Source organism: Dromiciops gliroides, chromosome 1 (assembly GCF_019393635.1).
Source record: "Dromiciops gliroides isolate mDroGli1 chromosome 1, mDroGli1.pri, whole genome shotgun sequence".
NCBI lineage: Eukaryota > Metazoa > Chordata > Mammalia > Microbiotheria > Microbiotheriidae > Dromiciops > Dromiciops gliroides.
The window spans coordinates 615,795,641-615,822,423 of NC_057861.1; the positions used below are offsets into that span (position 1 = coordinate 615,795,641).

The 26,783-nt window shown below is 38.7% G+C and overlaps 1 protein-coding gene across 1 annotated transcript in view; it reads left to right on the plus strand.

The window, feature by feature from the left end:
• INVS (inversin) overlaps positions 1-26,783 on the plus strand; it is a 249,338-nt gene that overhangs the window by 173,152 nt on the left and 49,403 nt on the right. Inside the window, exons 7-9 of the mRNA XM_043979547.1 lie at positions 4,965-5,074; positions 23,425-23,596; positions 26,263-26,418. Of these exons, the coding sequence (XP_043835482.1) occupies positions 4,965-5,074; positions 23,425-23,596; positions 26,263-26,418 (438 nt within the window). The remainder of the gene's footprint in view (positions 1-4,964; positions 5,075-23,424; positions 23,597-26,262; positions 26,419-26,783) is intronic.

Sequence of the window (26,783 nt, forward strand, 5' to 3'; positions counted from 1 at the left end):
ACTCCCAGACATCCACCCAAAATGAAAGACTTCCCTCTCAAATAAAAGAATAAATTATGAGGCAAAGAAATTATTCTCAAGCCATAGCTCTGTTTTAGATGAGGAGGGCTCCACTCTCCTCTTACAGCATTATCTCTTTGGGAAATGTCAAGGAGGACCCATAAAAGAAGAATCAGGTTCTGGTTGGGTAGTTCATTTTAAATACACCCCCCAATTCCTAATAATTGGCCAATTCAATGAGGTCCTTCATATGGTTAGAATTCTGGAACCAATTATAAAATGTCTATGCACCCTCCAAAGTCTACCTGGGGATTAAATCAGTTGAGCACCCTGTAGGTGCTCAGAAACACTGGGTTTATTGGCCAGCCACCCGTTATTCTAATTTAAACCGACAATTATTATGAAATTATATTGTGCAACTTTACCGTGATGTTAACCTCTTTGAATGTTAGTCACCAACTATTAGCCATTTAAATGGTTATTCCATATTTACTCTTGGTTAAGGCTGCTAAATGATTGCTAAATCTGGGGAATGATGGAAACTACATCACTAGAAATCAACAAGGCATTTGACAAGTCCTAAGCTTGGGACATTTGCAGAGTCCCAAGAGTCATGCTCAGAGAGAAGAATAAGAGTAAAAGTTATAGCTCTTTTTAAAGTCTGTTAAGTGGACTCTTCTTCCTGATCAGTTACCAGTCATCTTAGACACAGCCTTGCCCCATCTCTCTTGCCAGGGACCCTGGGGACCAATCAGCAGCCTCTGATTGACACATCTTTCATGATATTCTTGTGAACCACATGGAGGACTGTGGAGCCCTCTTCCTGATCAGTTACCAGACATCTTAGACACAGCCTTGCCCCATCTCTCTTGCCAGGGACCCTGGGGACCAATCAGCAGCCTCTGATTGACACATCTTTCATGATATTCTTGTGAACCACATGGAGGACTGTGGAGCCCTCTTCCTGATCAGTTACCAGACATCTTAGACACAGCCTTGCCCCATCTCTCTTGCCAGGGACCCTGGGGACCAATCAGCAGCCTCCGACTGACACATCTCTCATGATATTCTAGTGAACCACATGGAGGACTGTGGGCTGAATGAAAGTAGACTTTGGTAGATTTAGACTGTCCAGATCTGAAAAGCACTAATTACTATCAATGTGGAGTACTTCAGGACTTTGCCACTGACCCTGTTCTGTACTGTATTTTATCAGTGATTGGGATGAAGAAGTGAAGGTCATCCATATTAAGTCTGGGGGTAATTTAAAGCTGGAGTAGGTATCAAAGAAAAGATCCAAAATGAAATAGGGAAACTATATAATATTATGGACAAATTCTCATGACATTTAGTAGAGATGCCTGTAAAATTCTTTCATTTACATTTTTAAAAATTAGCCTCACTAATACAGGTTTGGAGGGGGAGAGAGAGATTGCAACACAATTCATGTGAAAAAGATCTTGGACTTTAAAGAACCATGGAAGTTAGCAGGATGAGATGGAAGCTAATAAAAACTTAGGCTGTTAACAGAAGTATAGAGTCTAGAACAAAGGAGGTGATAGTTATTTTGTTGTAAGGTTCTTGAGGGCAGGATATGTGCTGAGCACAGAACTGGGCACAAAGTAAATAGTTTTAAAAATATATTTGCTATCTATTCCCATATGAAAAAATGCTCTAAATCTGTAATGATTAGAGAGATGCAAATTAAAACAACTCTGAGGTACCACCTGACACCTATCAGATTGGCTAAAATGACAAAAAAGGAAAATAATAAATGTTGGAGAAGCTGTGGGAAAATTGGAACACTAATGCATTGTTGGTGGAGTTGTGAACTGATCCAACCATTCTGGAGAGCAATTTGGAATTATGCCCAAAGGGCGATAAAGCTGTGCATACCCTTTGACCCAGCAATACCACTTTTGGGTCTTTTTCCAAAGAAATCATGGAAAGGAGAAAGGGACCCACATGTACAAAAATATTTATAGCTGCTCTTTATGTGGTGGCAAGGAATTGGAAGATGAGGGGATGCCCATCCATTGGGGAATGGCTGGACAAGTTGTGGTATATGAATACAATGGAATACTATTGTGCTGTAAAAAATGATGAGCAAGAGGAGTTCAGAGAAACCTGGAGGGTCTTGCATGGGCTGATGACAAGTGAGATGAGCAGAACCAGAAGAACATTGTACACAGTATCATCAACATTGAGTGTTGACCTACTGTGATGGACTATATTCTTCTCACCAATGCAATGGTACAGAAGAGTTCCAGGGAACTCATGATAGAAGAGGATCTCCAAATCCAAGAAAAAAAAAAACTGTGTAGTATAGATGCTGAATGAACCATACTATTTCTTTTGTTTTTGGTACTAATGTTTTTCTATTTTGAGGTTTTCCCTCATTGCTCTGATTTTTCTCTTATAACATGACTAAGGCAGAAATATGTTTAATGTTGTTATGTGTGTGTGTGTGTATATATATATTTAACCTATGTCAGATTACCTGCTGTCTGGGGGGGGGGAGGGAGGGAGGGAGAAAAATCTGAAATTGGAAAGCTTGTATAAACAAAAGTTGAGAACTATCTTTACATGTAACAGGAAAAAAATAAAATACTTTATTAATTAAAAATAAATAAATCAAAATATGTTTGTTGGTTAAGCTTTGCTTCTCCAGTGTCTCCCCAAACATATAATGGACACTTAACAGATAGTCTGTGTGTTATTGGATCCAAAGAATTTTGTACACCACAGTTAAGGAGAGGTATTGATAAGATGGAGTATTCCCAAAGCAGATGACCGGGATTGTGTGGGAATCATTTGAAGGAACTGAGAATGTTTTTAGCTTAAAGAAGAAAAGATGTAGGAGGAGGTCATCCCTCTTTTCAGTTACTTAGAGTTGTCAGATAGAAATGGGTTTAGATTTATTCTGCTCCGTTACAAAGGGCAAAGATAGGACCCATGGGGTTCAATATAAAGAACGGTTAGAGAATAAAAAGGGAGTAAGCTGCCTAACGAGGTAGGCCTCCATGTGTTGAAGTTTTTAAACGTAGGCCATTTTTGTTAGGCTGTGCTCAGGTAGACATTGGACTAGATCACTTTTACAGACCCGTGAAACTTTAAGTCTGATTGTCTTAATATAAAATAATAATGAATGACAGAAGATTAATTGACTAGGTACCATCCTGGTGTGGTATATGTTAATGAATTCCACCTAAATAACAAGTTAAATTTATATATCTTTTTAAGGATATTATTTCACATTCTCAGCATAACAGTCTCCTGATGTAAAGAGTGCAATATATTATCTCCATTTCTTCTGGCTCAGGCTTCATCTCATGACTAATAAATTAGTATTCAATATCACATCAGGGTTCCCCCTTTCCTGACTCTGAATCTAGGACTTTTCCACTAGGCCATCCTCTCTCTCAATATTTATTTACAATGCCTAAAATTTAAGTTAAAATTGGGGCAGCTAGGTGGCGCAGTGGATAAAGCACTGGTCCTGGATTCAGGAGTTCCTGAGTTCAAATCCAGCCTCAGACACTTGACACTTACTAGCTGTGTGACCCTGGGCAGGTCACTTAACCCCCATTGCCCTGCAAAAAAAAAAAAATTAAGTTAAAATTTATTTTTAAATCTAAGACTTTTATAATACAATAATGAGATTTTTCCTCAATTTTAATTCTAATAGTTTATATTGCTCATAAGATCTATTTCATCAATTTAGAATAATCCCAAGCAGTACATTTTCCTGCCTGTTTCTGATGTTATATTTCCAAGTATTTCATAGGGGAGTAATGAGAAATTTTACCATGTTCTATAGGACTTAAACCTTCTACCAGAATATTAATGAAAAGAGCTAACAAGACTTAGCTTTATCCTTTCATTCCTGCAAACATAGTTAGAAAACTAGCCGAAAATAGATTGAAAGAATTTCCATATAGCTTTGCCAGGGTAACAAACTACTACTGCTCTTTCATATACCATGTGAAGGCTAGCTACTCATCAGGTCAGGAATCAAATGCTGACGCTTTCCATACTGGTCCACTCCTATCTCTCAAAGCTTTTTAAACTGTAGGTCGGGACCCAATATGGAGTCACATAGTTGAATGTGGAAGGCGGGGTGGGTCATGAAAAATATGGCAGTAAATGTTTGATTTGTATGCCTATTTTATATATTTATATACCCAGAATTGCATAAAAATTTCTCAGGCAAAAAGGAGTCACTAGTGGAAAACTTTTAAGAAGCCCTGCTATCTATCTCTAAGACCATATCTAAAATTCCATCTCTGTTTAAACTTGTGCTAAATTTTCTAGGCTCATCTAACACACCTAGTTTTAGTACAGAATTTCAATTTGCCCCTCCTTAATGATATTCTTTGAAACAGCTACCTTAAATATTAGAGATTTACTATACTTGTTCAAATATAGGTCTCTGAGTATAAGTTGTACCACCCTAAGAATGAGCTCACTTTAAAAAGAAAGGAAATTACATAAATGAAACAAAATTATCATGTGAAAACTACCATGCAAGTTTTTCCCACATCTCTTCCAATTCAAATAAAGATGGTTTATGCATTTTTATCATCACTATTCTCTTCCTCTTATTCACATTGTTGTCTTGGTTACTTTGTCATCCTTCTCTTACTAAGAGTATAATTATAGATTGTGCTCAGGTTTTTGTATAAGCCAAATCTGAGGGGGTAGGGGGAAGGAGTGCATTATACATTTGAACCAATATGCATATTTAACTTTTTTTTCAAATCAAGATAATTTTGAATACATTATAAAGGGTGGGGGGAAGCTTACATCTAGATTTTTTAAAGACTATGAATTTGTTTATGGAATTTTTTATTTTTCAACAAATCATTTTTTAAAAAACAAACCATTTTAGAATACATATGTATTCATTGAATCTTACTAGCCTCCTATGACAGCCATGTTTTGTTTTGTTTGTTCATTTTTAGGTCATGCACAAATTGTCCATCTCCTCTTGGAAAGAAACAAGTTGGGAACCATTCCATCTGATAGCCAAGGAGCAACACCACTCCATTATGCATCCCAGAGTAATTTTGCAGTAAGATATATTTTTCAGAACAATTAGTGCAATCTTTTATTTTTAAATCACCATTATTTCCAAATGCATCCCTTTCCCCTACCCAGAGAACTATCCCTTAGAACAGAGAGTTAACAAGCGAGAAGGGGCGGGAATGGGGAGGAGGTGGTGGTTCTGAGAGCAGCAGTTCAGCAAACACATCAGCCAAAGTACAACAGCATATATGACACTAAAGACAGAGAGGCCCACCCCCATCTTTGCAAAGAAGAGAAGGAGGTGAATTTTTTCACCTCTTGTAATATACATTCTATGTCTAACACAGGTGATCTGAAACTATTATGCCAGTGGATCAGGTAACTGTGGTTGCCTTGTTCTTTGTGAGGCCATAAACTACACGTTATACTTATAATTTATTTTTGTTATTATCATCTTTGTTATTTTGAAGTTAAATCTGTCAGCTTCAATCAGTACACTCATTTATATTTTTCTTTTTTATCGATCAGAAATTTTTAAGCGTGAATTTTAAAACTTGTCTGACTGTCTTCGTAATGAGTAGGATAAATTATAGGAAGCAAAATGGAATCAGCTAATGACTATCCATACTGAGAGGGGAAGAGAAACACAGGCAACCCAAAATGATTAATAATCCAAAATTTGATCTTTGGCTCTGGGTGTGTTTCCATGCCTAACCTCTGCATGTGGGTGTGTTCTGGAAAATAACTGCAAACACAGATAATGAAGCCACACCACCTCTGCTGGTCTAGAAGGAACTGGGAAATCAGGCAGTTTCCGTGCTTTCCCCTCCGGCTCATTTTCTCCCTGTTCCCCTGGGGGTAGGCTGCTTTCCATCGGTGTCAGACCAAGTATAGCTGCCCTCCTTCAGACCTTCCCTTAACCTGGGACTCCTTAATCGTTTGTGTTTCAAAGGTCTTCCCAGCTGTGCTGCAGAGTAAGAGGAGATTCAGCCCCAGCCCGGGGAGGGAGACAAAGCCTGTAATTAAGCAGAGCAGATGCTGTCAGTAGGATGAGGAGCCCACCTCTCTTCCCCCAACAAAGCAAGTAATTAAGCAGAGTATTGTAGGTGCTATCAATAAAGGAAGATTTGTTTGGGATAATATGCCCACTGGAGAATGGATTTTATAATCGTGGTGCACATTTTTCGAGCACCACAGCTTGAATGTCTTTGACTCCCTCGAACGCCATCCAGGGTTTACATCCCCCTGGTTTGAAAAATGCCTACCAACCCACAATTAAGCTTTTATCATTTGTAAAATGTGCCCAACTGGTGAGATCTCTTGGTAGAGGTACACAGAAAACAACAAAAATGAGAAATTAGTAATAAGCTAAGAGGAATGCATTTGACTTTGTCATAATTTGGTCTTGCTCGTGGTCCCCAGAGATGTCCTTGCTGGGATCACCCCCCACTTACCCAAAAGCCCTCCCCGCCAAAAGTGGGCTTTAAAAAAAAAACACATTCCAAAGGCCAAATATTACACACCCTCTGAAGAAAAGGGATTATTCAGAATTATGTTTATTTCTCCCCAGTAGAATCAAGTCAGAGAATTTTGAAATAGTCAACCATTTCTATGGTTATGAGAATGAAAAGAGAATATTGTATTTCTAAATAACCATCATTACTCACCAAATGTGCATTATAGCCAAGCATGCGTTTGAGTATTAATTAAAGAAAAGATAAGACATCTTTAGACGTTTGTGGGCAAGAAAGCACAATATGTTGTTTTACCAGCACATAAAATACACAAAAGGTATTTGCTCTGTCATTTTTCCAATAAATTCAACCCAGCTTTCTCCTGATACCTTTTGTGTGTAATTGCCACCACCTTCTTTTCAGCACTTCCCCAAAGGAAAGGTAAGGATTGCCATTAGATATGTACAATTTGATTTGGTAGAAAACTGATTCACAGAAGCCCGTTCAATCATTTGCAAATTTGCCTTCTGGTTTTTAAGACTCACACCAGGAAATTTAAGTAAAGAGTAACAGTTCCCCTAATGGTGATTGCCTTATTCTTGTAATCATCCCATTGGAAGGAATTTAAGCTATACATCTTAATTTTAGTTCTCTCAAATTTTTCTGTCCTCAAAGACCCTTCCCACTCTTGTTTACCTTTCCACCTCCTCTTATCTGTAATACTCAAAGAGTTTTTCAATTATCAGGCTTCACAACTTCTTAAATAATAGAAAACTCTCTTTGCAGTTAATCAACCTGCTTTTCTTTCCCCCCTCTTACCGAGGAAGATATTAACAATCACTTTCTTGGATGCAGAAAGAAAAGAAGCTTTTTCACTCACCTACTATGCATAGTGGGGTTACTTCCCCCGAGCGACCACGAGGACACATTCTCTTCTCCTTGAGGTTCAAAGAATTCTTTTTTTTTTTTTTTTTTTAGTGAGGCAATTGGGGTTAAGTGACTTGCCCAGGGTCACACAGCTAGTAAGTGTTAAGTGTCTGAGGTCAGATTTGAACTCAGGTACTCCTGACTTCAGGACCGGTGTTCTATCCACTGCGCCATCTAGCTGCCCCCTTCTTTTTTTTTTTTTTTAATAATAAACATAAATAATTCTTAAAGTCTTTCCAGATGAAGGCATTTGGACCCAGGAGGCTTATCTATACTTTCATCTTCGGGTCAGTTAAGTGAGTAATAGACCCCGCTATTCTCCAAAAAGCTAGGAATAGGGAACAGGGGATATAAAGGTGTGCAAATAAGTAAGCAAGTGTGTGACATTTTTTGTCATTAAAAAATGACAGAAGACCATTACTAGTTGTGGCTATGCTATGGAATGTTATCTTTTGTGGCATCTGTGGTGGCTGATGGTGAGTTAGCATCAAAGTTAGCTTTTGAACTTGGAAATTCTGTGATTATGTGAAATTGTAAAGGTGGCTTATGTGATTTTTTTTCCTTATAAAAGCAGCATGTTGAGAGGAGTTCATTTAGTGAAAATAATAATAGTTATCATTTATATAGTGCTTTACAAATATTGTCTCATTTTATCTTCAAAACAACCCTGGGAGATAGGTACTATTATTTTTTTTTAATTAATAAAGTATTTTATTTTTTTCCTGTTACATGTAAAGATAGTTCTCAACTTTTGTTTATACAAGCTTTCCAATTTCAGATTTTTCTCCCTCCCCCCTCCCCTAGACAGCAGGTAATCTGATATAGGTCATATATATATATACATATATATATATATATATACACACACACACACATATACACTTAATAACATTAAGGTACTATTATTATTATCTCCATTTTACAGATGAGGAATCTGAGGCTGAGGTTAAGTGATTTGGCGGGTCACATAGCTAGCTAGTGTTAGAGGCTAGATTTGAACTCAGGTCTTCCTGACTCCAGATCCAGTACTCTATCCACTGTACCACCTAGCTTCCATGCCTTCCCAGACTTTGTAAATTTTGTTCATTATAGAACAACATTCATGACTTCCTTGCCCAATCCACCTGAGCAGAAAGGAAACTCAAAAGGAAATTATGCAGGGACACTAATCGATTATAATGTATAACTTAAGAGAATGGAATTAAATGAACCTGGATAAATCTTCTTAGAAAAGATAGTCAGTTCAACAGAGGCTTCATACCTATGTATCATGAATACTTTCTTCTAGAAAGTCAGAGGGTACTGGACTTGGGAAGCACTAAATAGCATCACCAAACAGGAAATCAATTACGATTTAATTAAAATGATCGATAACTAGTGTGGCAATAATTTCAGCTGTGTGTATACAGTTAGATCATTCAACAGTTAGAACAACATCAAATCAGAAACAAAGATATAGTTATGCATTGCATACAGGACAACAGTATCAACCTGACCCATCAAAATTAGTCCCCAAAAATAGAAATAAAAGAAGGCAAAGATAGTGGTCTTAGAATCATTTCCTGAGGACACTTAGCAATCATCGATCAATTGCTACAATAAGCAGTCTGAAAGAAGCCAGAAACAACATTGGCCAGCAAATATTTGATCCCCTTTTCCAAGGAGGAGAGAGAGATTTCAGCTAATCAATTAATCAATTAACCAATCAACATGCTTTTATGATGTTCCTATTAACAACAGTTTAAAATATGAATTTGCTTATAAAACACTGCAAAGGGGATGGAAGAAAATTATGAGCCATATTACCTTCTAAAATAGTTATGGAAGCAATCACAAATCTGCATGAAGCTTGGTGTGAGGTCCATTTAAGTCACAGCATGCCAAGAGCATAGATAAAACTAGCAAGAGAACAAATAGATGTAAAATGGAGCGAATTTGCCAGTATTTCCATACCTATCTATTTTTATCATCAGTGCCAAGAAAACTACCTCATTTGAATGCTTAATACCTCGGCCTATAAAAATGGATAGGGGCCAGCTACGTGGCGCAGTGGATAAAGCACCAGCCCTGGATTCAGGAGGACCTGAGTTCAAATCTGGCCTCAGACACTTGACACTTACGAGCTGTGTGACCCCCGGCAAGTCACTTAACCCTCATTGCCCAGCCCCCTCAAAATGGATAGAAATAGCATTAAATATGAAGGCATCAAGAAAAGAAGCCAGATCAGACCAAGCACACCTTGAAGAAAACAAGATAGGAGGTAAAACAATCTAAAAAGCGTTGAAAGAAAATTTTACAAAATACTAAAAGTTTTGGGTAAAAAAAACCCAGAAAATATTAATGTCCCCCCCAAAGTTGACATCATTAATTATCAAGTCTTATTCCTACCTTTTCATCTTTAGAAAATCTTTATGAAAATTCTCTAAACACATGTAAGTAATGTAAATGAGAAGTAAGCATACATTTGCAAACAATTTTATACAGTAGGCCACATAATTTTTAAATGTTTTATTAAAAGATGATCAGATATCAATATAACCAACCAAACTTGCTTTGTAACTAATTACATTTGACTTAATTTGTTTATCGTAACAAATTTTCAGGTTCTCTCAGTCTTCATTAGGATTTTTTGTCTATATGTTTTCACTGACTTTTCATCTTATGTTATTGTAGTTAGTGCATATCTCATTCTTTTTGTTCTGTGTTTTCTCTTTGTATTATTTCATATAGATTTTTCTGGTTTTCTTTGTGATCCTCATCTATATTGGTTACCTGCATTATTTTCCATCATATTAATGGCCCATGACTTATTTAGCCATTCTCCTATTGTTGAGTATCCAGACTATTCTAGGATGCATGTATGTGATTATAGATCACCTTTACTGCTTAGAAAATCAATCTAAGGGGCGGCTAGGTGGCGCAGTGTATAAAGCACCGGTCTTGGATTCAGGAGTACCTGAGTTCAAATCCGGCCTCAGACACTTGACTTACTAGCTGTGTGACCCTGGGCAAGTCACTTAACCCCCATTGCCCAGCAAAAAAAAAAAAAAAAAAAAAGAAAATCAATCTAAAGATAGCTCTCTTGTTTTTTAATAATTTCGAGTATATTCCCAACAGTTGAATTTTTAGGTCAGATGATAGGATTATTTTTGAAAATCCTTTTGTGTACTGCTAGATTGCTTACCAAAAACATTTTACAACTTTGAAATTCTAGTAGCAATGGATGTTGATGCCTGTTCCTCCACAACCTCAGTATCACTGCATTTTGGTGCTTTTAATTTATCTGTGTTCATTTGACAGAGGTGAGGTGGCAACTTCCAAAGTGTTTTAATTTATGGCTCTTTGATTATTAGTGAATTTGGGCACTTTTTCAAATAAACATTAACAATTTCTATTTCACTTTTTGAAAATTATTCATATCCTGTGACCACTTACTTACTGTGGGCTGAGAATTACTACTGTGACTTTTTAATAATAATTTGCATATTTAAAATGACAAATTTTTAATTTATATGTGCCACAAATTTTTCCAATCTGTTCTTTTTCTTAAATCATCTGGTTGTTGTTGTTTTTCACATGAAATAGTTTGATTGGCAGCTAAGTGATCTGGTGTTGGACTTTCAGTCAGGAAGATCTGTGTGAATTCAAATCCTACCTCAAAAATTTACTAGATGTACGACCCTAGAAAAGTCATCTAACTTCTCTCAGCCTCAGTTTCCTCAAAAGTATAATGGGCATTACGCTATCATCTACCTCACAAAGTTATTATAAAAATCAGATGAGATCATATTGTGGTAAAAAAAGTGAAAGCTTTTAACAGTCTGTTAGGATAACTGAAGGATGCCAGTTTTTGAAGGACCACCCTTTCAGGGAGGAGACCATGATGAACCGCCTGTGCGTCTGCTAAGCACTCCACTTCCGGGGTGCGAGCTTAAAAGCAAGGAGAGAACGGAAGTTGGTCTCTCTTTCACTCGCTTGCTCAGCACACAGATGCTGACTCAGGTTCGATAGCGTGGTCCTTGGTGATCAGCCTGGTCCTCCATAATAGCACGTGCTTGACGTGGCTCTCCCCCCCAAAGGTGGCCTTGTGTTCTTGGTGAGTTTTATACGGAATATAGACTAAGCTTAGACTTAAGACTATTTGTTTTGTCTTTCTACTTTCCTATCCCTCTAATCAACATCACCTTGTAATTTCCAAACAATAAAAGCTCTAACTAGAGATCAGAGGCTTCTTCCATTTACTAATCTGGGAGATAAATAAGGGAAAGGGGAGGTTAATGCTCTAGTATCCAATTTTAAATCTCACAATATGTATAAAACACTTAGAAAATTTTAAAACACTTTGTAAATGTTAGCCATTATTATCTATTTCATACCATCAAGTACTTCTATCTTGTACTGAATGATCCCTTCTACAACTGAGATAAAAAAATTTTTATATAAACATTCTTTATACTATTATAATTATTATTATATTAATAATATATTAAATAAATGTTTTCTTCAAAAGTCCACATCTTTTACAGTCACACAATTGACTGACAGGTGAAGAAACTATGTGTATGTAGTTTTGTTGTTGTTGTCATTGATCACATATGAAAAAAAGCATTTGATTTGATAGGGCAAAATGCAATTTTAAAGGTTCCTCTCCACCATGAAGGCTATCATGAATAAGTTAAGATCATACAAGATCCCTTGATAAATGCAACCATATGGATATTGCTGTGACCCTCTGAATATTAAGATCAAGTGAGACATAAAAAAAAAGATGTGAGATTTAAAATTGGATATTAGATCATAAATCTCCCCTACTTAACCCTTCCCTTAATTCATCTCCCAGACTAGTAAATGGAAGAAGCTTCTGGTTTTCTAGATAGAGCCTTTATTGTATATAAGGTGTTGTTGATTAGAAGGATAGGAAAACAGAAATACAGTACAAATCGTCTTAAATCTAGGCTGTCTATATTCCTTATAAAAACTCACCAAACCGATTTAGGCCACCTTTGGAGTGAGTCAGACCGTCTGTGCCGCGCCGCCCGGAGTCCCGCCAAGCCGGCAAAAAAAAGGCTACTCCCGTTCTCTCCACCCCGGAAGTCAAAAAAACCCGGCAGGCAGTCTGACATGCGCAGCAGGCGCACTGTACCTGGCAGGCAGTCTGACATGCGCAGCAGGCGGACTGTACCCGGCAGGCAGTCTGACATGCGCAGCAGGCAGACTGTTCATCTCCTCCCCAAAAGGGTGGTCCTTGAAAAACTGGCGTCTTTCACTTATCCTAACCGACTGTTAAAAACTTTCATATTTTACCACATTTCCCCCCTTTGCTTCCTCAAGAAACGGAATGTTTCCTTGATGGAACAGTAAAAAGAATATAATAACTTTTGCTGACTAATAATATGCGAACAACAATACAGAAAAGGAAGAGAGGAAAGTTTTGTCCAGAGGGGCGATTTTTTTTTTTTTTTTCTCATGAACCGACGCTTTGACATTAGTCTTGCAAAGGGAGAGCCTCTGCAGAGAGTACATGTTACAGATAGTATATAACAGAAAGGAGATAGTAAAAGCTAATAAAGCAAAACAGTTCATATAAAGTCTCTGAGTTCTCTTGTCTTCTTGAAGTGGTAAGATGTCATCAGGAGGAAACTGGATTCTGGTCTGGAAAACTGGATTCTGGACTCTGGTCTGGAAAGCTGGATTATCTTCTTTAACTGTTTGAATTGCTGTATTTTTAAAACCTTAGCATAGCATTGTCAATGATCAAATTAATAAATTCCATTACATTCCCTCCTTTATATGGTTAGACTTGTAATAGAGGGTTGAGGTAGTTATGCAATGTGTAACACTTTTTACCACCATGTGTCTGGATCAAAGCCAAATTTAGTATGTGTTCATGACACCTGAAAATGTTATGGAAAGGTTATCATACCATATCTCATGGTTCTGAGACAGCCAGTGATTGTGCTAGGCCACAGGTGAATTCAACTGAGTGAGATAAAAAGATAAATAAGTTCAGTTAAATTAGGTTAAATTAGGAGGGAGAGAGGATGAATACTGGACTGTGCCTAGTAATTGTGCTCTACATAGTCACCATCATAAGCAAACCATGGACTTACGTATACCTGTCTCTCCTTTTGTTGCACATATATTCTCTCCAGGGCCTGCGTCAGAGTTCACAGCAAGTTAGTCTCTGAAATGATAAGTTTCCATATTTCTGAAATCTCATTAATTTCACCAAAGACAATATGATGGTAAAAATGTGTGCTATGCTGCATAACTGAGAATATATTAGTGATATATACAATAATTCCAAACCATACCCAGAGTATAATGACATATAAATAATAAACGAATGTAAATAGCTGATTATATTAGACATTGTTACATAATCTTCTTTTAGACATTATTACATAATCTTCTTTTAGCAAGTAGACCACATCATCTTATACATGAATTCTCTGGTATAACAGTAGCAGATACTTAAAGTGGTGATTAATTCATCAAAAAGAAATAAGACTTCAATTAGCAAGATTCAATATTCAATGTTTTCAGTGAGGTATCAAGCAATTTCTGGTACTTTTTAGTTAAACAGAACAACATACAAGAGAAAGGAGAAAAATAAATAAATAAAACAAAACTCATTAGAACTCATGGTTCTCTCAAAAAGAAAGAGTAAATAAAAAAAAAGAAGAATTCTGGTAGCTTCTGAGGCCCGATAGCCTCACCCACAGCATATACTTAAAATGTCTTTGAATAATCACTTAGTTTACAAAATTTAGTTTTAAAGAAAAGCAAAAGAAACAAAAGTAAAAAAAAAACCAAAGCAAAACCAAAAATAAAAAATAAAAAGCAAAAGATTCGCTAAGCACCCTTTTGTGCTCTTAAAGAACTTAAAGGTGCAGTCAATTCCAGGTCTTTTCAGTGCCTTTCAAAAGTCAAAACAAAAACAAAAAAAACCCAAAAATTAATAAAAAAAAAAAATAGTTGAGGTAGGCCAGAAAACTAGGCCATGTACTTCAGTGCTTTTGCCTGTAGAAGGAAATGCTTGTTAAATTATAAGGTATTTAAGCTGCTAGAGTTTGGGGTATGCCACATTGTTTTAACTGGTTCCCCAATTCTCTGCATGCCAAAGTGGCAGGGGTTTCTGAATTGTCATTGATCTTTCTAATGCTGTCATAATGTTCTTTATGGTAGAAAATGTGGAGTTCTGTAGCATCAGTTTTGTCTGTGCCACTGATTTTCAATAAAGGCTGATTTAATTGATGAACCACAACATTCAGCTGATGCTGCTTAGCAAATGCTACAATTGTATCATTTCCTCCCCACTTTCCAAATTTCTTTAATTCATCAACATATTCTTCAAAAGGGGAGTCATTTACTATAAAAGACTCAAACTCTTGTCTATGGTTAATCATATAAGAAGCAGCTTCTTGTCTGTGTCTGAGATGATTTCTACAGTGACCTTCTAGCTGGTCTGCTAAAGCCCTAAAAAGGCAATTTCCGTCTCCTGATACTTTACGAAGACTGAGTCCCAAAGCATTTAACTGATCAGTGGGATTCTTAAATGGGAACTTCCTGTTTCCTCTGAACTTTCTTTGCTCTTTAACAGTTGCTATCGTTAGGGTTTTTACCTCTTTAGCGTCTACCTCAGGTCTATCTGAAATCTCTTCACCTATGAATGGTGCAGGCTTTATATGAGAGCAATGAATCCATGAGTCTTTTTCACCAATTTTAATGGCGGTAGGAGTTGTCAATAATACCTGAAAAGGTCCTTCCCAGGCAGGTTGAGTTCCACTGGTTCTCTGAAAATTCTTTACATATATTTTATCTCCTGGGTTGAAGTTATGCAATGAAAAGTCTAATGGTCCTGCCTGGACCACAGCTCCTGCCTCATGGAGTTCACGTAGCCTGGTCTGTAATTCCTGTATATAGGAAGCAACAGAAGTATCACCTCCCACCAGTGATGTATAAACTGGGGAAAAAGTTTTAGCTTGGATAGGAGGGTGACCAAAAAGCATTTCATAAGGAGATATATGAAGTTCTCCTCTTGGTCTACTTCGTAGATAGAATAATGCCAATGGTAGAACATCAGGCCATTTCAAATGGGTTTCAGTACATAATTTGCCAATCATACTCTTAAGCTCTTTATTCATACGTTCGACTTGGCCTGAACTTTGTGGATGGTAGGGCGTGTGGAATTTTGGAGTCACTCCCAAGAAAGAGTAGATTTGGGATAAAATCGAATCAGTGAAATGTGTGCCTTTGTCAGAATCGATGCGGGCTGGTGGGCCAAAACGAGGTACTATCTCTTTAAGAAGAATTTTGGCAACAAAGGCAGCTGTGGCTCGGGGGCTGGGAAAGGCCTCCACCCACCGAGTGAGCTGATCAACTATAACAAGGCAAAATTTATAATGTCCTGCTTTTGGCATAGTAATATAATCAATTTGTAAGTGCTCAAAAGGTGTATATGCTAGAGGACGCCCTCCATAAGCTTTGACCTTAAAAGCATACTGATTATAAGACTGACATGTGGAGCAGCCCGAGCAGATTCGAGATGCTGTATTAGTCACACCTGGTGCTATCCAGGTTCTCTTAATAGAGTCTACAATGCCTTGTGTACCAAAATGGCCTTTTCTGTGAACAGAGAGGCATACCTGGTGGTAGAATTTCCGGGGAAGAAATGGCTTACCTTCCGGAGACACCCAGATGCCATTGATCTGTTTCGCCTTAAATTTCTTTTTCCACTTTTCTACTTCAGAATCGTCATAGGTTAGGTTGGAAGGAATATCCTCAGAAGGTGAAAGGTTAAATACATGTTCAGGAGCTTCTAATGCAGCAAGCTTGGCTGCAGAATCGGCTCGTGCATTTCCCTTTGAAACAGGATCACTATTCCCTGTGTGGGCAGGGCAATGTACAACGGCTAGGGAAGAAGGCAGTTTTAGGGCATCTAAGAGGTCCTTGATAAGGTCCCCATTGGCAATAGCCTTGCCCGAGGATGTTAGAAAGCCTCGTTGACGCCAAATCATACCAATAAAGTGGCATATGCCAAAGCCATATTTCGAGTCAGTAAAAATGGTGGCACTCTTATCTTTAGCTATATTACAGGCCTGTGTAAGAGCCACAAGTTCAGCAGCCTGTGCACTAAAATGGGAAGGCAGAGAAGCTGCCCAGAGGGTGTCATAATCAGAAACTACAGCAGCTCCAGTAAAACGGGTTCCCTCTCTCATAAATGAGGAACCATCTGTATAGAGGACAAGATCAGGATTTTCTAAAGGTGTATCAAAAAGATCATCACGGGGTTTTTCAGCCATATCAACTAAAGAAGCACAGTCATGCAACGGTTCCCCCGAGAATGGTAAGTTAGGGAGTAGTGTTGCTGGATTAAGAACTGTGCAGCGTTTTAAAGTGATATTCTCATTACCTAACAGGGTTATTTCATACTTAGCCAGCCTTTGATCTGAAAAGGCTTGTGTCCTGTGACGTAGTAAGAGAGCCTCCACTTCGTGAGGGCATTGCACAGTTAGAGGGTTACCTAGGACCAAATCAGAGGCTTTTTCTACCAAAAGCGCTGTGGCCGCCACTGCTCTAAGGCAAGGTGGCGCTCCAGCCGCTACAGGGTCCAGCTGAATTGAATAGTAGGCTATAGGACGTTGGTTAGGCCCCAGTGACTGAGTCAGGACTCCAGAAGCCACCCCCCTTTGTTCATGCACAAAGAGAGTGAAAGGCTTACTATAATCTGGCAGTCCTAGGGCAGGTGCTGATAACAAGGCCCGTTTTAATTCTTTTATGGCTGAGAGATGCTGGGGATCCAACTGTAAACTGTCTGGAACAGAACTTTTTGTAAGAGCTATGAGGGGTTTAGTAATTTCACCAAAAGAGGGTATCCATTGTCTACAGTACCCAGCTGCTCCCAGAATGGCTCTCAACTGCCTCTTAGTAGTGGGGGCAGAGAGTTGTTGAATGGCCTGGACTCTCTTAGAAGAGACAGAGCGAGTTCCAGCAGCCAAAATAAATCCTAAATATTCTACCTGGGGCAAACACCATTGTACCTTTGTCTTGGAAACCTTGTGTCCTCTCTTGTGCAGCTCCAGCAGTAAGTGACGGCTATCTTCCTGACAAATTTCAGCATTAGGAGAGGCCAAAAGTAAGTCATCTACATATTGTACTAGTGTGGAGCCCTTAAAGGTAATAGAGGCCAGATCCTGCTGTAAAATTTGGGAAAATAATGTGGGACTGTCTACAAATCCCTGTGGGAGTCTAGTCCAGGTCCACTGTCTATTTTTCCAGGTAAAAGCAAATAAATATTGGAAGTCCTCATGTACTGGTATGGAGAAAAAAGCAGAGCAAAGGTCTACCACTGTGAAACATGTAGATTCATAGGGAATTGAGGAAATTATCATAGCCGGATTTGCGACTATAGAATGTCTAGGAATAACATAATTATTAATCGCTCTAAGATCTTGCACAAAGCGATAAACAGGTTTACCATCTGGCCCAGGCTTGGGTTTTTTAACTGGCAAAATGGGAGTATTGCATGGAGAGTGATGACATGGAATAATAATACCCTGGCTTTTCAAAGCCTCAATTATAGGGGTGATCCCTTCTATTGCTTCCCTAGACAATGGATACTGTGGAATGGAGGGGGGTGGTCCCCCCTTAACTTTAAAGGTAACAGGCATGGCAGACTTAAGGAGCCCCACCTCATTAGGGGATGAGGCCCATAAAGACTCAGGAATGTCAGAGGGGATTTTGGATACCTCCCCTGCTGTTCCTTGAGCTTCTGTAAGTAAAATTGGTAATAAATGAACAGTATCCTCTGGCAATTGTAAGGAGACAGCCCCATCTGGAGCACAAGATATGGTTGCTCTAAGCTTGCAAAGGAGATCACGACCTAATAAATTTACAGGGGCATCAGGCATGAGTAAAAATGAATGTTCCACTGTTAAGGGCCCCATAGATACCATGCGAGGATTCAATTTTGCCACTCTCTGGCTCTTTCCTGAGACTCCCACTACATTCAAAAATCCTACAGGTCTACACCCAGCATCTGGTTTGCTTACTAATACTGATTTAGAGGCTCCTGTGTCTAGCAGACAATCATAATAAGTCTCCCCCACTTTTAAGGTGACATGTGGTTCATTACTCTGGGGAGGTGAATGGACTGGCACAAGTGCATTCAAAAAATCTGGATCTGGGAATATATGGCTTTCATTATCTATGTTCCATTCCTCCCCAAGACACCATCATTCCTGTGTCCTCTTCTGAGGGGGGTCTTGGTTACCATTATTCTGGTACTGCCTTTCTGTATTCCTCCAAAAAGATCTATTTCTATTTTGATTTCGCCTGTAATTAGAATTAGAATTTCTTCTCCAAGTCCTACATTCTCTCAATTCATGCCCCTCCTTACGACAGTAACAACACACCTTAGTGTCCTTGTTCCGGTGTCCACATGGCTGACTAGGAATCGCTGGTGCCAGAATGCTCTGTTTAGGGTGATCTGGATCTTCCTCACGTGAGTCAAAGACATAATTTGCAAGTTCCTTAATTCTATCTACTGAGAGATTTCTCCAGTCTGGACATTGTTTCAGAAAGTATCTGCGTATTTCTGGCAGTGAATTATAAACAAATGTGTTGAGAATGATACAGGAATCTCTTAAATCTACTGGATCCAATCTGGTGTACTGTCTAGCGGCCTCACAAAGTCTATCATAAAATCTGTTTGGTCTTTCATTAGCCTCCTGAGGTAGGCTTAAAAATTTCTGCCAGTTTTCCGGTTTTCTAGAGCAAGATTCCATTCCCTTCAGAAGTGTTTCTCTAGCATCTTTTAATCTTTGGAAATCCCTATCATCATTATAATTCCACTCTGGATCCTTTAGAGGCCATTCCACATCGGCCTTACCTTTCGCAACAAGGGCATTTCCTGCTGAGATAATATCTGTAATCTCAGTTGGGGACAGTAAAGTTTCCAAAAGGCAAGTAACATCAGCCCAACTGGGTTGATATGCATTAAATATAGTCCTTAACTGTGAAATTACAGTGTTTGGATTTTTCTCAAAACTAGGGATGATTGATTTCCATGCGCTCAAGTCACTTGGTCTAAAGGGGCTATATTTTCTGACTTGAATTGGCACTCCCTTCTTACTATGTTCTATAGCTTCCTGCAGAGGGAGTAGTTTCTGCTGATCTGATTCTGAACTTGGATCATCTCTAGTAGAAACAGCCATTTTGAGGTCTCTCTCCATATGTGAGAGTTTCCCCCACATCATAACAATGATAATAACAAAAACAATGATAATAACAAAAACAAAAAAAAAACAACAAAAAAAAAATAAAATCCTTAGTCGTATGAACTATGGATGTGGTATTAAAAGGTATTTCAATTGCAGGCATAAAATTTCTACTTATATTAAACGTATTTTCCCAAAGATTCTCACGTATACTATTATACAAAAAACTTTTTGCTGCCTGAATGAGGAAAAAACCAATAATGTTATGAAGGACCATTGAATAAACTATTCCTCTAAGTCGGGATGTTATGCTGTCCCAATACATTCCGATGAGAAAAATCAAAGGGATGGTAGAATATTCGAGCATCTTGCCCTTTAAACTGGGCTGGCTTTTCTGTTTAAAGCAAGACTTTTAGAGGCTTAAAGTCTTTAAGGGAGATTAGACAAAGGGAAAGTCCGCGGGGGGGGGGGGGGGGTATTTGGAAAATCCACCGAATTAGCCGGCTTATGGCCAAACTAGGGAGGGTGGGAGGGTCCTTAAGGTCCCTTCGGGGTCGCCAAACTGTGAGATTTAAAATTGGATATTAGATCATAAATCTCCCCTACTTAACCCTTCCCTTAATTCATCTCCCAGACTAGTAAATGGAAGAAGCTTCTGGTTTTCTAGATAGAGCCTTTATTGTATATAAGGTGTTGTTGATTAGAAGGATAGGAAAACAGAAATACAGTACAAATCGTCTTAAATCTAGGCTGTCTATATTCCTTATAAAAACTCACCAAACCGATTTAGGCCACCTTTGGAGTGAGTCAGACCGTCTGTGCCGCGCCGCCCGGAGTCCCGCCAAGCCGGCAAAAAAAAGGCTACTCCCGTTCTCTCCACCCCGGAAGTCAAAAAAACCCGGCAGGCAGTCTGACATGCGCAGCAGGCGCACTGTACCTGGCAGGCAGTCTGACATGCGCAGCAGGCGGACTGTACCCGGCAGGCAGTCTGACATGCGCAGCAGGCAGACTGTTCATCTCCTCCCCAAAAGGGTGGTCCTTGAAAAACTGGCGTCTTTCACTTATCCTAACCGACTGTTAAAAACTTTCATATTTTACCACAAAGATATATGTTCATGAAAAGGGTTCACCACTGTATTGGAGGTTTTCATGTACAAAAGTCCAAATGGAAGTGGAATTCACTTTGGAGTTGGGGTTCTTCATTTATCATCCTTAGATTTAGTTTGTTTAAAATATTTTAATAGTTGTTTCACTGTAATTGATTTCCCTTATAACTTTTGTATTTTAATTTATGCTTTCAAAAAGCTGATTCTGAGAAAGAGTCCATAGACTTCATAAGACTTTCAAAGGGGTCTGTGATGAAAAAAAAAAGACTAAGAACTCCTGCAATAGATAGTCTTGTAGGATCAAAAGATAGTGGCTTTAGAGAGGAAAGAGACCATAAAGGTCATCTAGCCTAAACCCCTCATTTTGCAGATGAGGAAAATTAGGACCATAAAGATGAAGTGATTTGTCCAAAGTCACACAGAAATTAGTCTAATGGGTGCTTCACTTTACAATAAGATTGTGTTAATTGCAGCAAGACCCAGAATATTAATAGGCCTCCTCAATGTGATCCATGATTTCAAAAAGAGTTCAACAACAACAAAAATTCATTGAGGAAAAACTAAATGGATGAAAAATATTTTTGTCCACACTATGACATATAGTTGGAAAGCTTGTCCATTGAGTTAGTTCATCAGTTTGGGTCAAGCATTATACATAGGCAAGAGATTGTATCCAGAACTGAACAGGAAAAAGAGAGCAGATTAGATTACATCTGGGAAACTGCAGTGTTTTTAATGTTCCCAAGTTGCTCCCCAGCACAAAAACTCATGTTTTTAACACAAATGTTCTCCCAGGGAGCAGCTAGGTGGCACAGTGGATAAAGCACTGGCCCTGGAGTCAGGAGGACCTGAGTTCAAATCTGGCCTCAGACAATTGACACTAGCTATGTGACCCTGGGCAAGTCACTTAACCCCAGTTGCCTCATTCCCCCCCCCCCAAAAAAAAATTCTCCCAGCCCAGTGATGCTGTATAGTTACAAATCTTGGAACACTGTATGTCTGAAGAATTGAAGTTTCAGGTCAAGTAAATTCCAATTTATAAAGTACCTATTATGTTCCAGTCACTGTCCTAAACACTTAGGGATAAAAAGAAAGGCAACAAACAAACAAACAAAAATCCTAGCCCCTTCTTCTCAAGAAACTCGGTCTAATGAGGGAGCCAAACATACAAACAACTATGTACAACCAAGATATAGACAGGATCAATTAGAAATCACCTCAGAAGGAAGGCACTAAGATTAAAAGGGACAGGGAAAATCTTGCTTTTAGATGGTGGAACTTTAGTTATTATTCAAAAGAAACCAGGAAAACCAGGAGGCAGAAGTGACCCAAAGGCACATGGTAGGCATTAATTAGCTGCAACATGGTTCCAAGAATGACCTGTACATTAAGTGAGGTATAGGATATTGTTGAGGGAATGTATGACCACAAAAGGAAGTGGATCAATCATGGAGTAAAAACAAAGAATCATAATTAGTTGGACCACCTGGGTTCTGCAGCAGTACTCCTGGAATGTTATAAGACCTAAAGATAGGATATTGGTGGATCCAGTCAAGGATCTGTGGAAGTATTAAAGAACAAGGATCTGGACAAGAATTAAAAGCTGTGTGTGGGCTGCCATCTTCTCCTAGTAGAGGGAATACCTACACTAATGAAGTCATAGATTCACTGAAGTATTGAATTACCAAAGTGTAGCTGTGTGTGTGCATGTGTGTGTATACATACATAAAAATTGTGTCACTAGCTTAAAGCTCAAATGACTCATGTAGTGCTGCTGAGAATTCTTTCCCACTGGGATGTTTCATTATTGTCCTATATGCCTGAAATTGGTGCTCACTAAGCATCCTTGAGTGTAGGGGAGCTGTCTACTACAGTTAGCTGAGACACGCTGATTACTCCTTGAGTCCTTCAGCTTCTAACAATTAGATCTGCCTAAAAGTGAAATGGATTGTTTCACGTGGCTCTCCCTTATAAGAGGTTAGGTGACCATGTTTGGACAAAATGAGGCATCTACAAGTCACTAAGTAGTTAACGAAAGGAAATTTGCTTTGTCCTAACACAGCAAGGATATACAATAAGAATACAATGGTACTTAGCATCTCTGGAAGCAGTCCCCCTCTCCCCCCAACCATATCTGTTCAACAGGGCAGGGTAAGATGACTTTCGTGGTCTTCCCAAATCCACCAAGCCAGAGGAACCCCAGGTACTGGTAAACAGGATATTTTCTGCCATTAGGTAACCAGCACACTGCATCAGGGATGGCCCAGGCCATTCAAGTCACAGAGACAATTTTGTTGCCTTTTCCTTGTTGCAGGAAAATAGGGAAACCCTAGCCTATCAGATAGAGTACAGTATAGCTACTGAGAGTTATGTCTTGTTTTGTTTTGTTTTTTGTTTGTTTTTGCAGGGCAATGAGAGTTAAGTGACTTGCCCAGGGTCACACAGCTAGTAAGTGTCAAGTGTCTGAGTCCAGATTTGAACTCAGGTCCTCCTGACTCCAGGGCCAGTGCTTTATCCACTGTGACACCTAGCTGCCCCCGAGGGTTATAACTTTTAACAGAATTTGCAGTTGATAAAGGAAAAAAAAGGAGGGAGACCCTTAAGTAAAAGTTTTCACATTGCATAATACATGATAACTTCTTTTGTTGCAATTATGCTAAATGCTCACTCAGTGAAGCTTTCTTACAGGAGACAGTGGAAGTATTTTTGAAACATCCCTCTGTGAAAGATGATTCAGACCTCGAGGGAAGAACATCCTTTATGTGGGCAGCAGGAAAAGGCAGTGACGATGTCCTTCGGACGATGCTGAGCTTAAAATTGGACATTGATATCAACATGACAGACAAATATGGAGGTACAGGTAAGAACTTATGGACTGGATGAGAAAAGAAAATAATGAAGAAGTAAAAAGCCTTTGGACTGAGTGAACATGTCCTAATTGTCATTTTCCAGGGAAGTTTACCTGGCCCCTGGCTTCTAAATATACACCTCCTTTCTTTGTAGGTCACCTGAATAAGGTATTTATCAAAAAAAAGCAGCTAGATGGTTCAGTGGATAGAGAACTGGGCTGGGAATCAGGAAGATTCATCTTCCTGAGTTTAAATCTGGCCACAGACACTTACTAACTGTGTGACCCTTAGCAAGTCACTTAACCTTGTTTGTCTCAGTTCCTCATCTATAAAATGAATTGAAGAAGGAAATGGCAAACCAACAACAAATCTATCAAAACATTCTCACTTGTCATGGGACTGTGCTAACTGTAAGGGTCCCCTTACACTAGACACAAGCACACCCAAGAGAAAAGGGGGTGCTGCAAAGGACCTAACAATTGCTGGCTCTTCTCTGTGCTCAACACTTAAGACAACTCTGCCTAGCTTGGAGTACCAGAATTCCCCTGGGAAAAACACAAATGTACACAGATCCACATATGCGTAATAAGTATCACACAAGATCACCAAACCCTCATAACCACATAACTAGGCCCCCTGAAAAAATGTCTCCCCTGGCTTTCTCCTTCCTTCCTTCTTCTAAAACTAATTATAGCTCTACAAATCAAGCAATAAGCATTTATTAAATGCCAACTATGTGCTAGACACTGGGCTATAAACATAAAAATAAATGAAAACAACGCCTGCCTTTAAGGAGCTTACTTAATAAGCCAGCCAATAACACCAGTCAAAAGTTTGTGACTCTGTCCCTGTTTTTATATTCTGTTCATAGACGGCTTCAAAGCAGATTTTAAAGGGACATAAAAAAAAATAGCACTTGAAAAAGTTCCTACACAGAGCTATAAAACATTGTAGCAGAAAGAGAATCAGACTTGGGAGTCAAATGATAGAGGTTCTAGTCCCACCTCTAACAGTGATTAAATGTCTGACCTTGGGAAAGTTATTTCCCATCGCTGGGATTTATTTTCCTCATCTGTAAAATGGGGACTAGATGACCATCCAGCTAACTAACCTTTTTTAAGTATCTGAATCCCAGCCCCTTCCAGCTAGTCTTTTGTTCTTCAAGGTATTTTTGGCAAATATTTGTGTTGAGGTGGGATTATTTTAAAATACATATTTATAAAATAGGAATTAATTGATACCATTAATATAATATTATTAATCAATATGTAATTAATATGATTGATGCCCTTTGCCTTTCAGCCAAAATCATTTCCTGCCCCACCCCTAAATTGACTCCATAGATTATGACAAAGGAAAACAATTAAGGGAATGATCTAAAAGAGAGACTGAGGCAGCCACGACTGGTAGTAAGTAGACTGATGGTCAGCCTTGATCCTTAAGTTAAAATCGTGCCACTGTTCTCTTTAGGTTTATGATTCTATGCAATTCACTTAACCACTTAACCAATCAGTGTCTGAAAGCCACACTAAAGCTCTTCTAAGAAGATGCTGATATGTATTGGTAGGAGTTCCATTCATCAACAAAATTGCAGGTCCTAACCAGAGATGGGAGACAGGACAGAGACAACACATAAAACCAAATAATTAAGCAAAAACATCATGCAGAAACCTCACTTGACAAAAAAAATCTAAACTATTTTGTCATTGTGGTCCTTGATCCCTCTGTTGTGAGGACAAGGTATATTTTGTTATTTCTTCTCTTTGTACCTTTGGTGGTTTTTTCCAGTACTTGGGGGTCGACTTCGATTTGGTGACCATTTCACTTACATTGTTGTCATTGTTGGTTCAACTTCACTTTTTTTGTTTGTTTGGTTTGGTTTTTTTGTGAGGCAATTGGGGTTAAGTGACTTGCCCAGGGTCACACAGCTAGTAAGTGTTAAGTGTCTGCGGCAGGATTTGAACTCAGGTCCTCCTGAATCCAGGGCCAGTGCTCTATCCACTGCGCCACCTAGCTGCCCCAACTTACTTCACTTTTAAGTGGGTCACATATCTTCCCAAGTTTCACTAAGTTCCTCATATTTATTGTTTCTCATTGCACAATAATATTCCATCATGGTCATATACTGTAGTTGTTGGTGTGTGGGGGGAGGGGGATTTCAGCCATTTTCCAATCCCTGAACATTGATCTCATTTACAATTGTGTGCTACCACAAAGAGTAGCAAAAATGAATAATTTGTTATACTTTGGACCTTTGTTCCTGTCTTTGACATCCTTGAGATATAGTAAGCTTTTTTACCCCTTGTAATTTTCTATTTGGAGATAAGTGGAATTCTAGCTCCTGGAGAAATTGTGTTTCTAAAGGATAATGGGGAAGGAAAAGAGTGAATAGTAACTGAGAAGAGGTGATTGTTTCAAACAAATGAAACTGCATGGACAAGGATAGTGAGGACAGAAAAGGAAAAAGGAAGGGAAGGAAGTGACTTCTTAGGTGACACTCATGAGTAAAAAGATGAGAAGTGGGAGTAACTAAGATGAAAATCAGGAGCCATGAAGATCCATTTGAATTTAGGAAATCAGGGTAAAAAAAATATATATATATATATATATTTAGACTAGTAAGAAAGTAAGGCTATCTTTTGTGATTTTGTTATTAACTTTCTCACTTTCTTTTCAGCTTTACATGCAGCTGCCCTTTCTGGCCATGTCAGCACCGTGAAGTTATTATTGGACCATCATGCTCAGGTGGATGCTACAGATGTCATGAAGCATACTCCACTATTCCGAGCCTGTGAGATGGGGCACAAGGAAGTGATTCAGACACTTATAAAAGGTTAGTTAGCTACTTGAGCTGGATGGACTAATTTTTGTTATATCTCTTTAACCCGCCCCCATCCCAGTATGTGACTTGCACTTTATAAACATTTGTTGAATCACACTGACTATGAAGAAATTGATAGCATAAGACAGGAGGTTCTGAATGCATGGTTTGAAATAAAACATTCCTAAATAATTCATGTTTTTAAACCACCTGATGATTTGTAAACTGCCTCACAACTACCCTGTGATTTTAGGTAGACAGGTACTAAAAGACAAGAGACCTGGGTTATAGTTCACCTTCTACCACTAGCTAGGTATATGGCCTCAGTTTCTTAATCTATAAAATAGGATAAAGTCTGACCTTCCTCCTACATGACT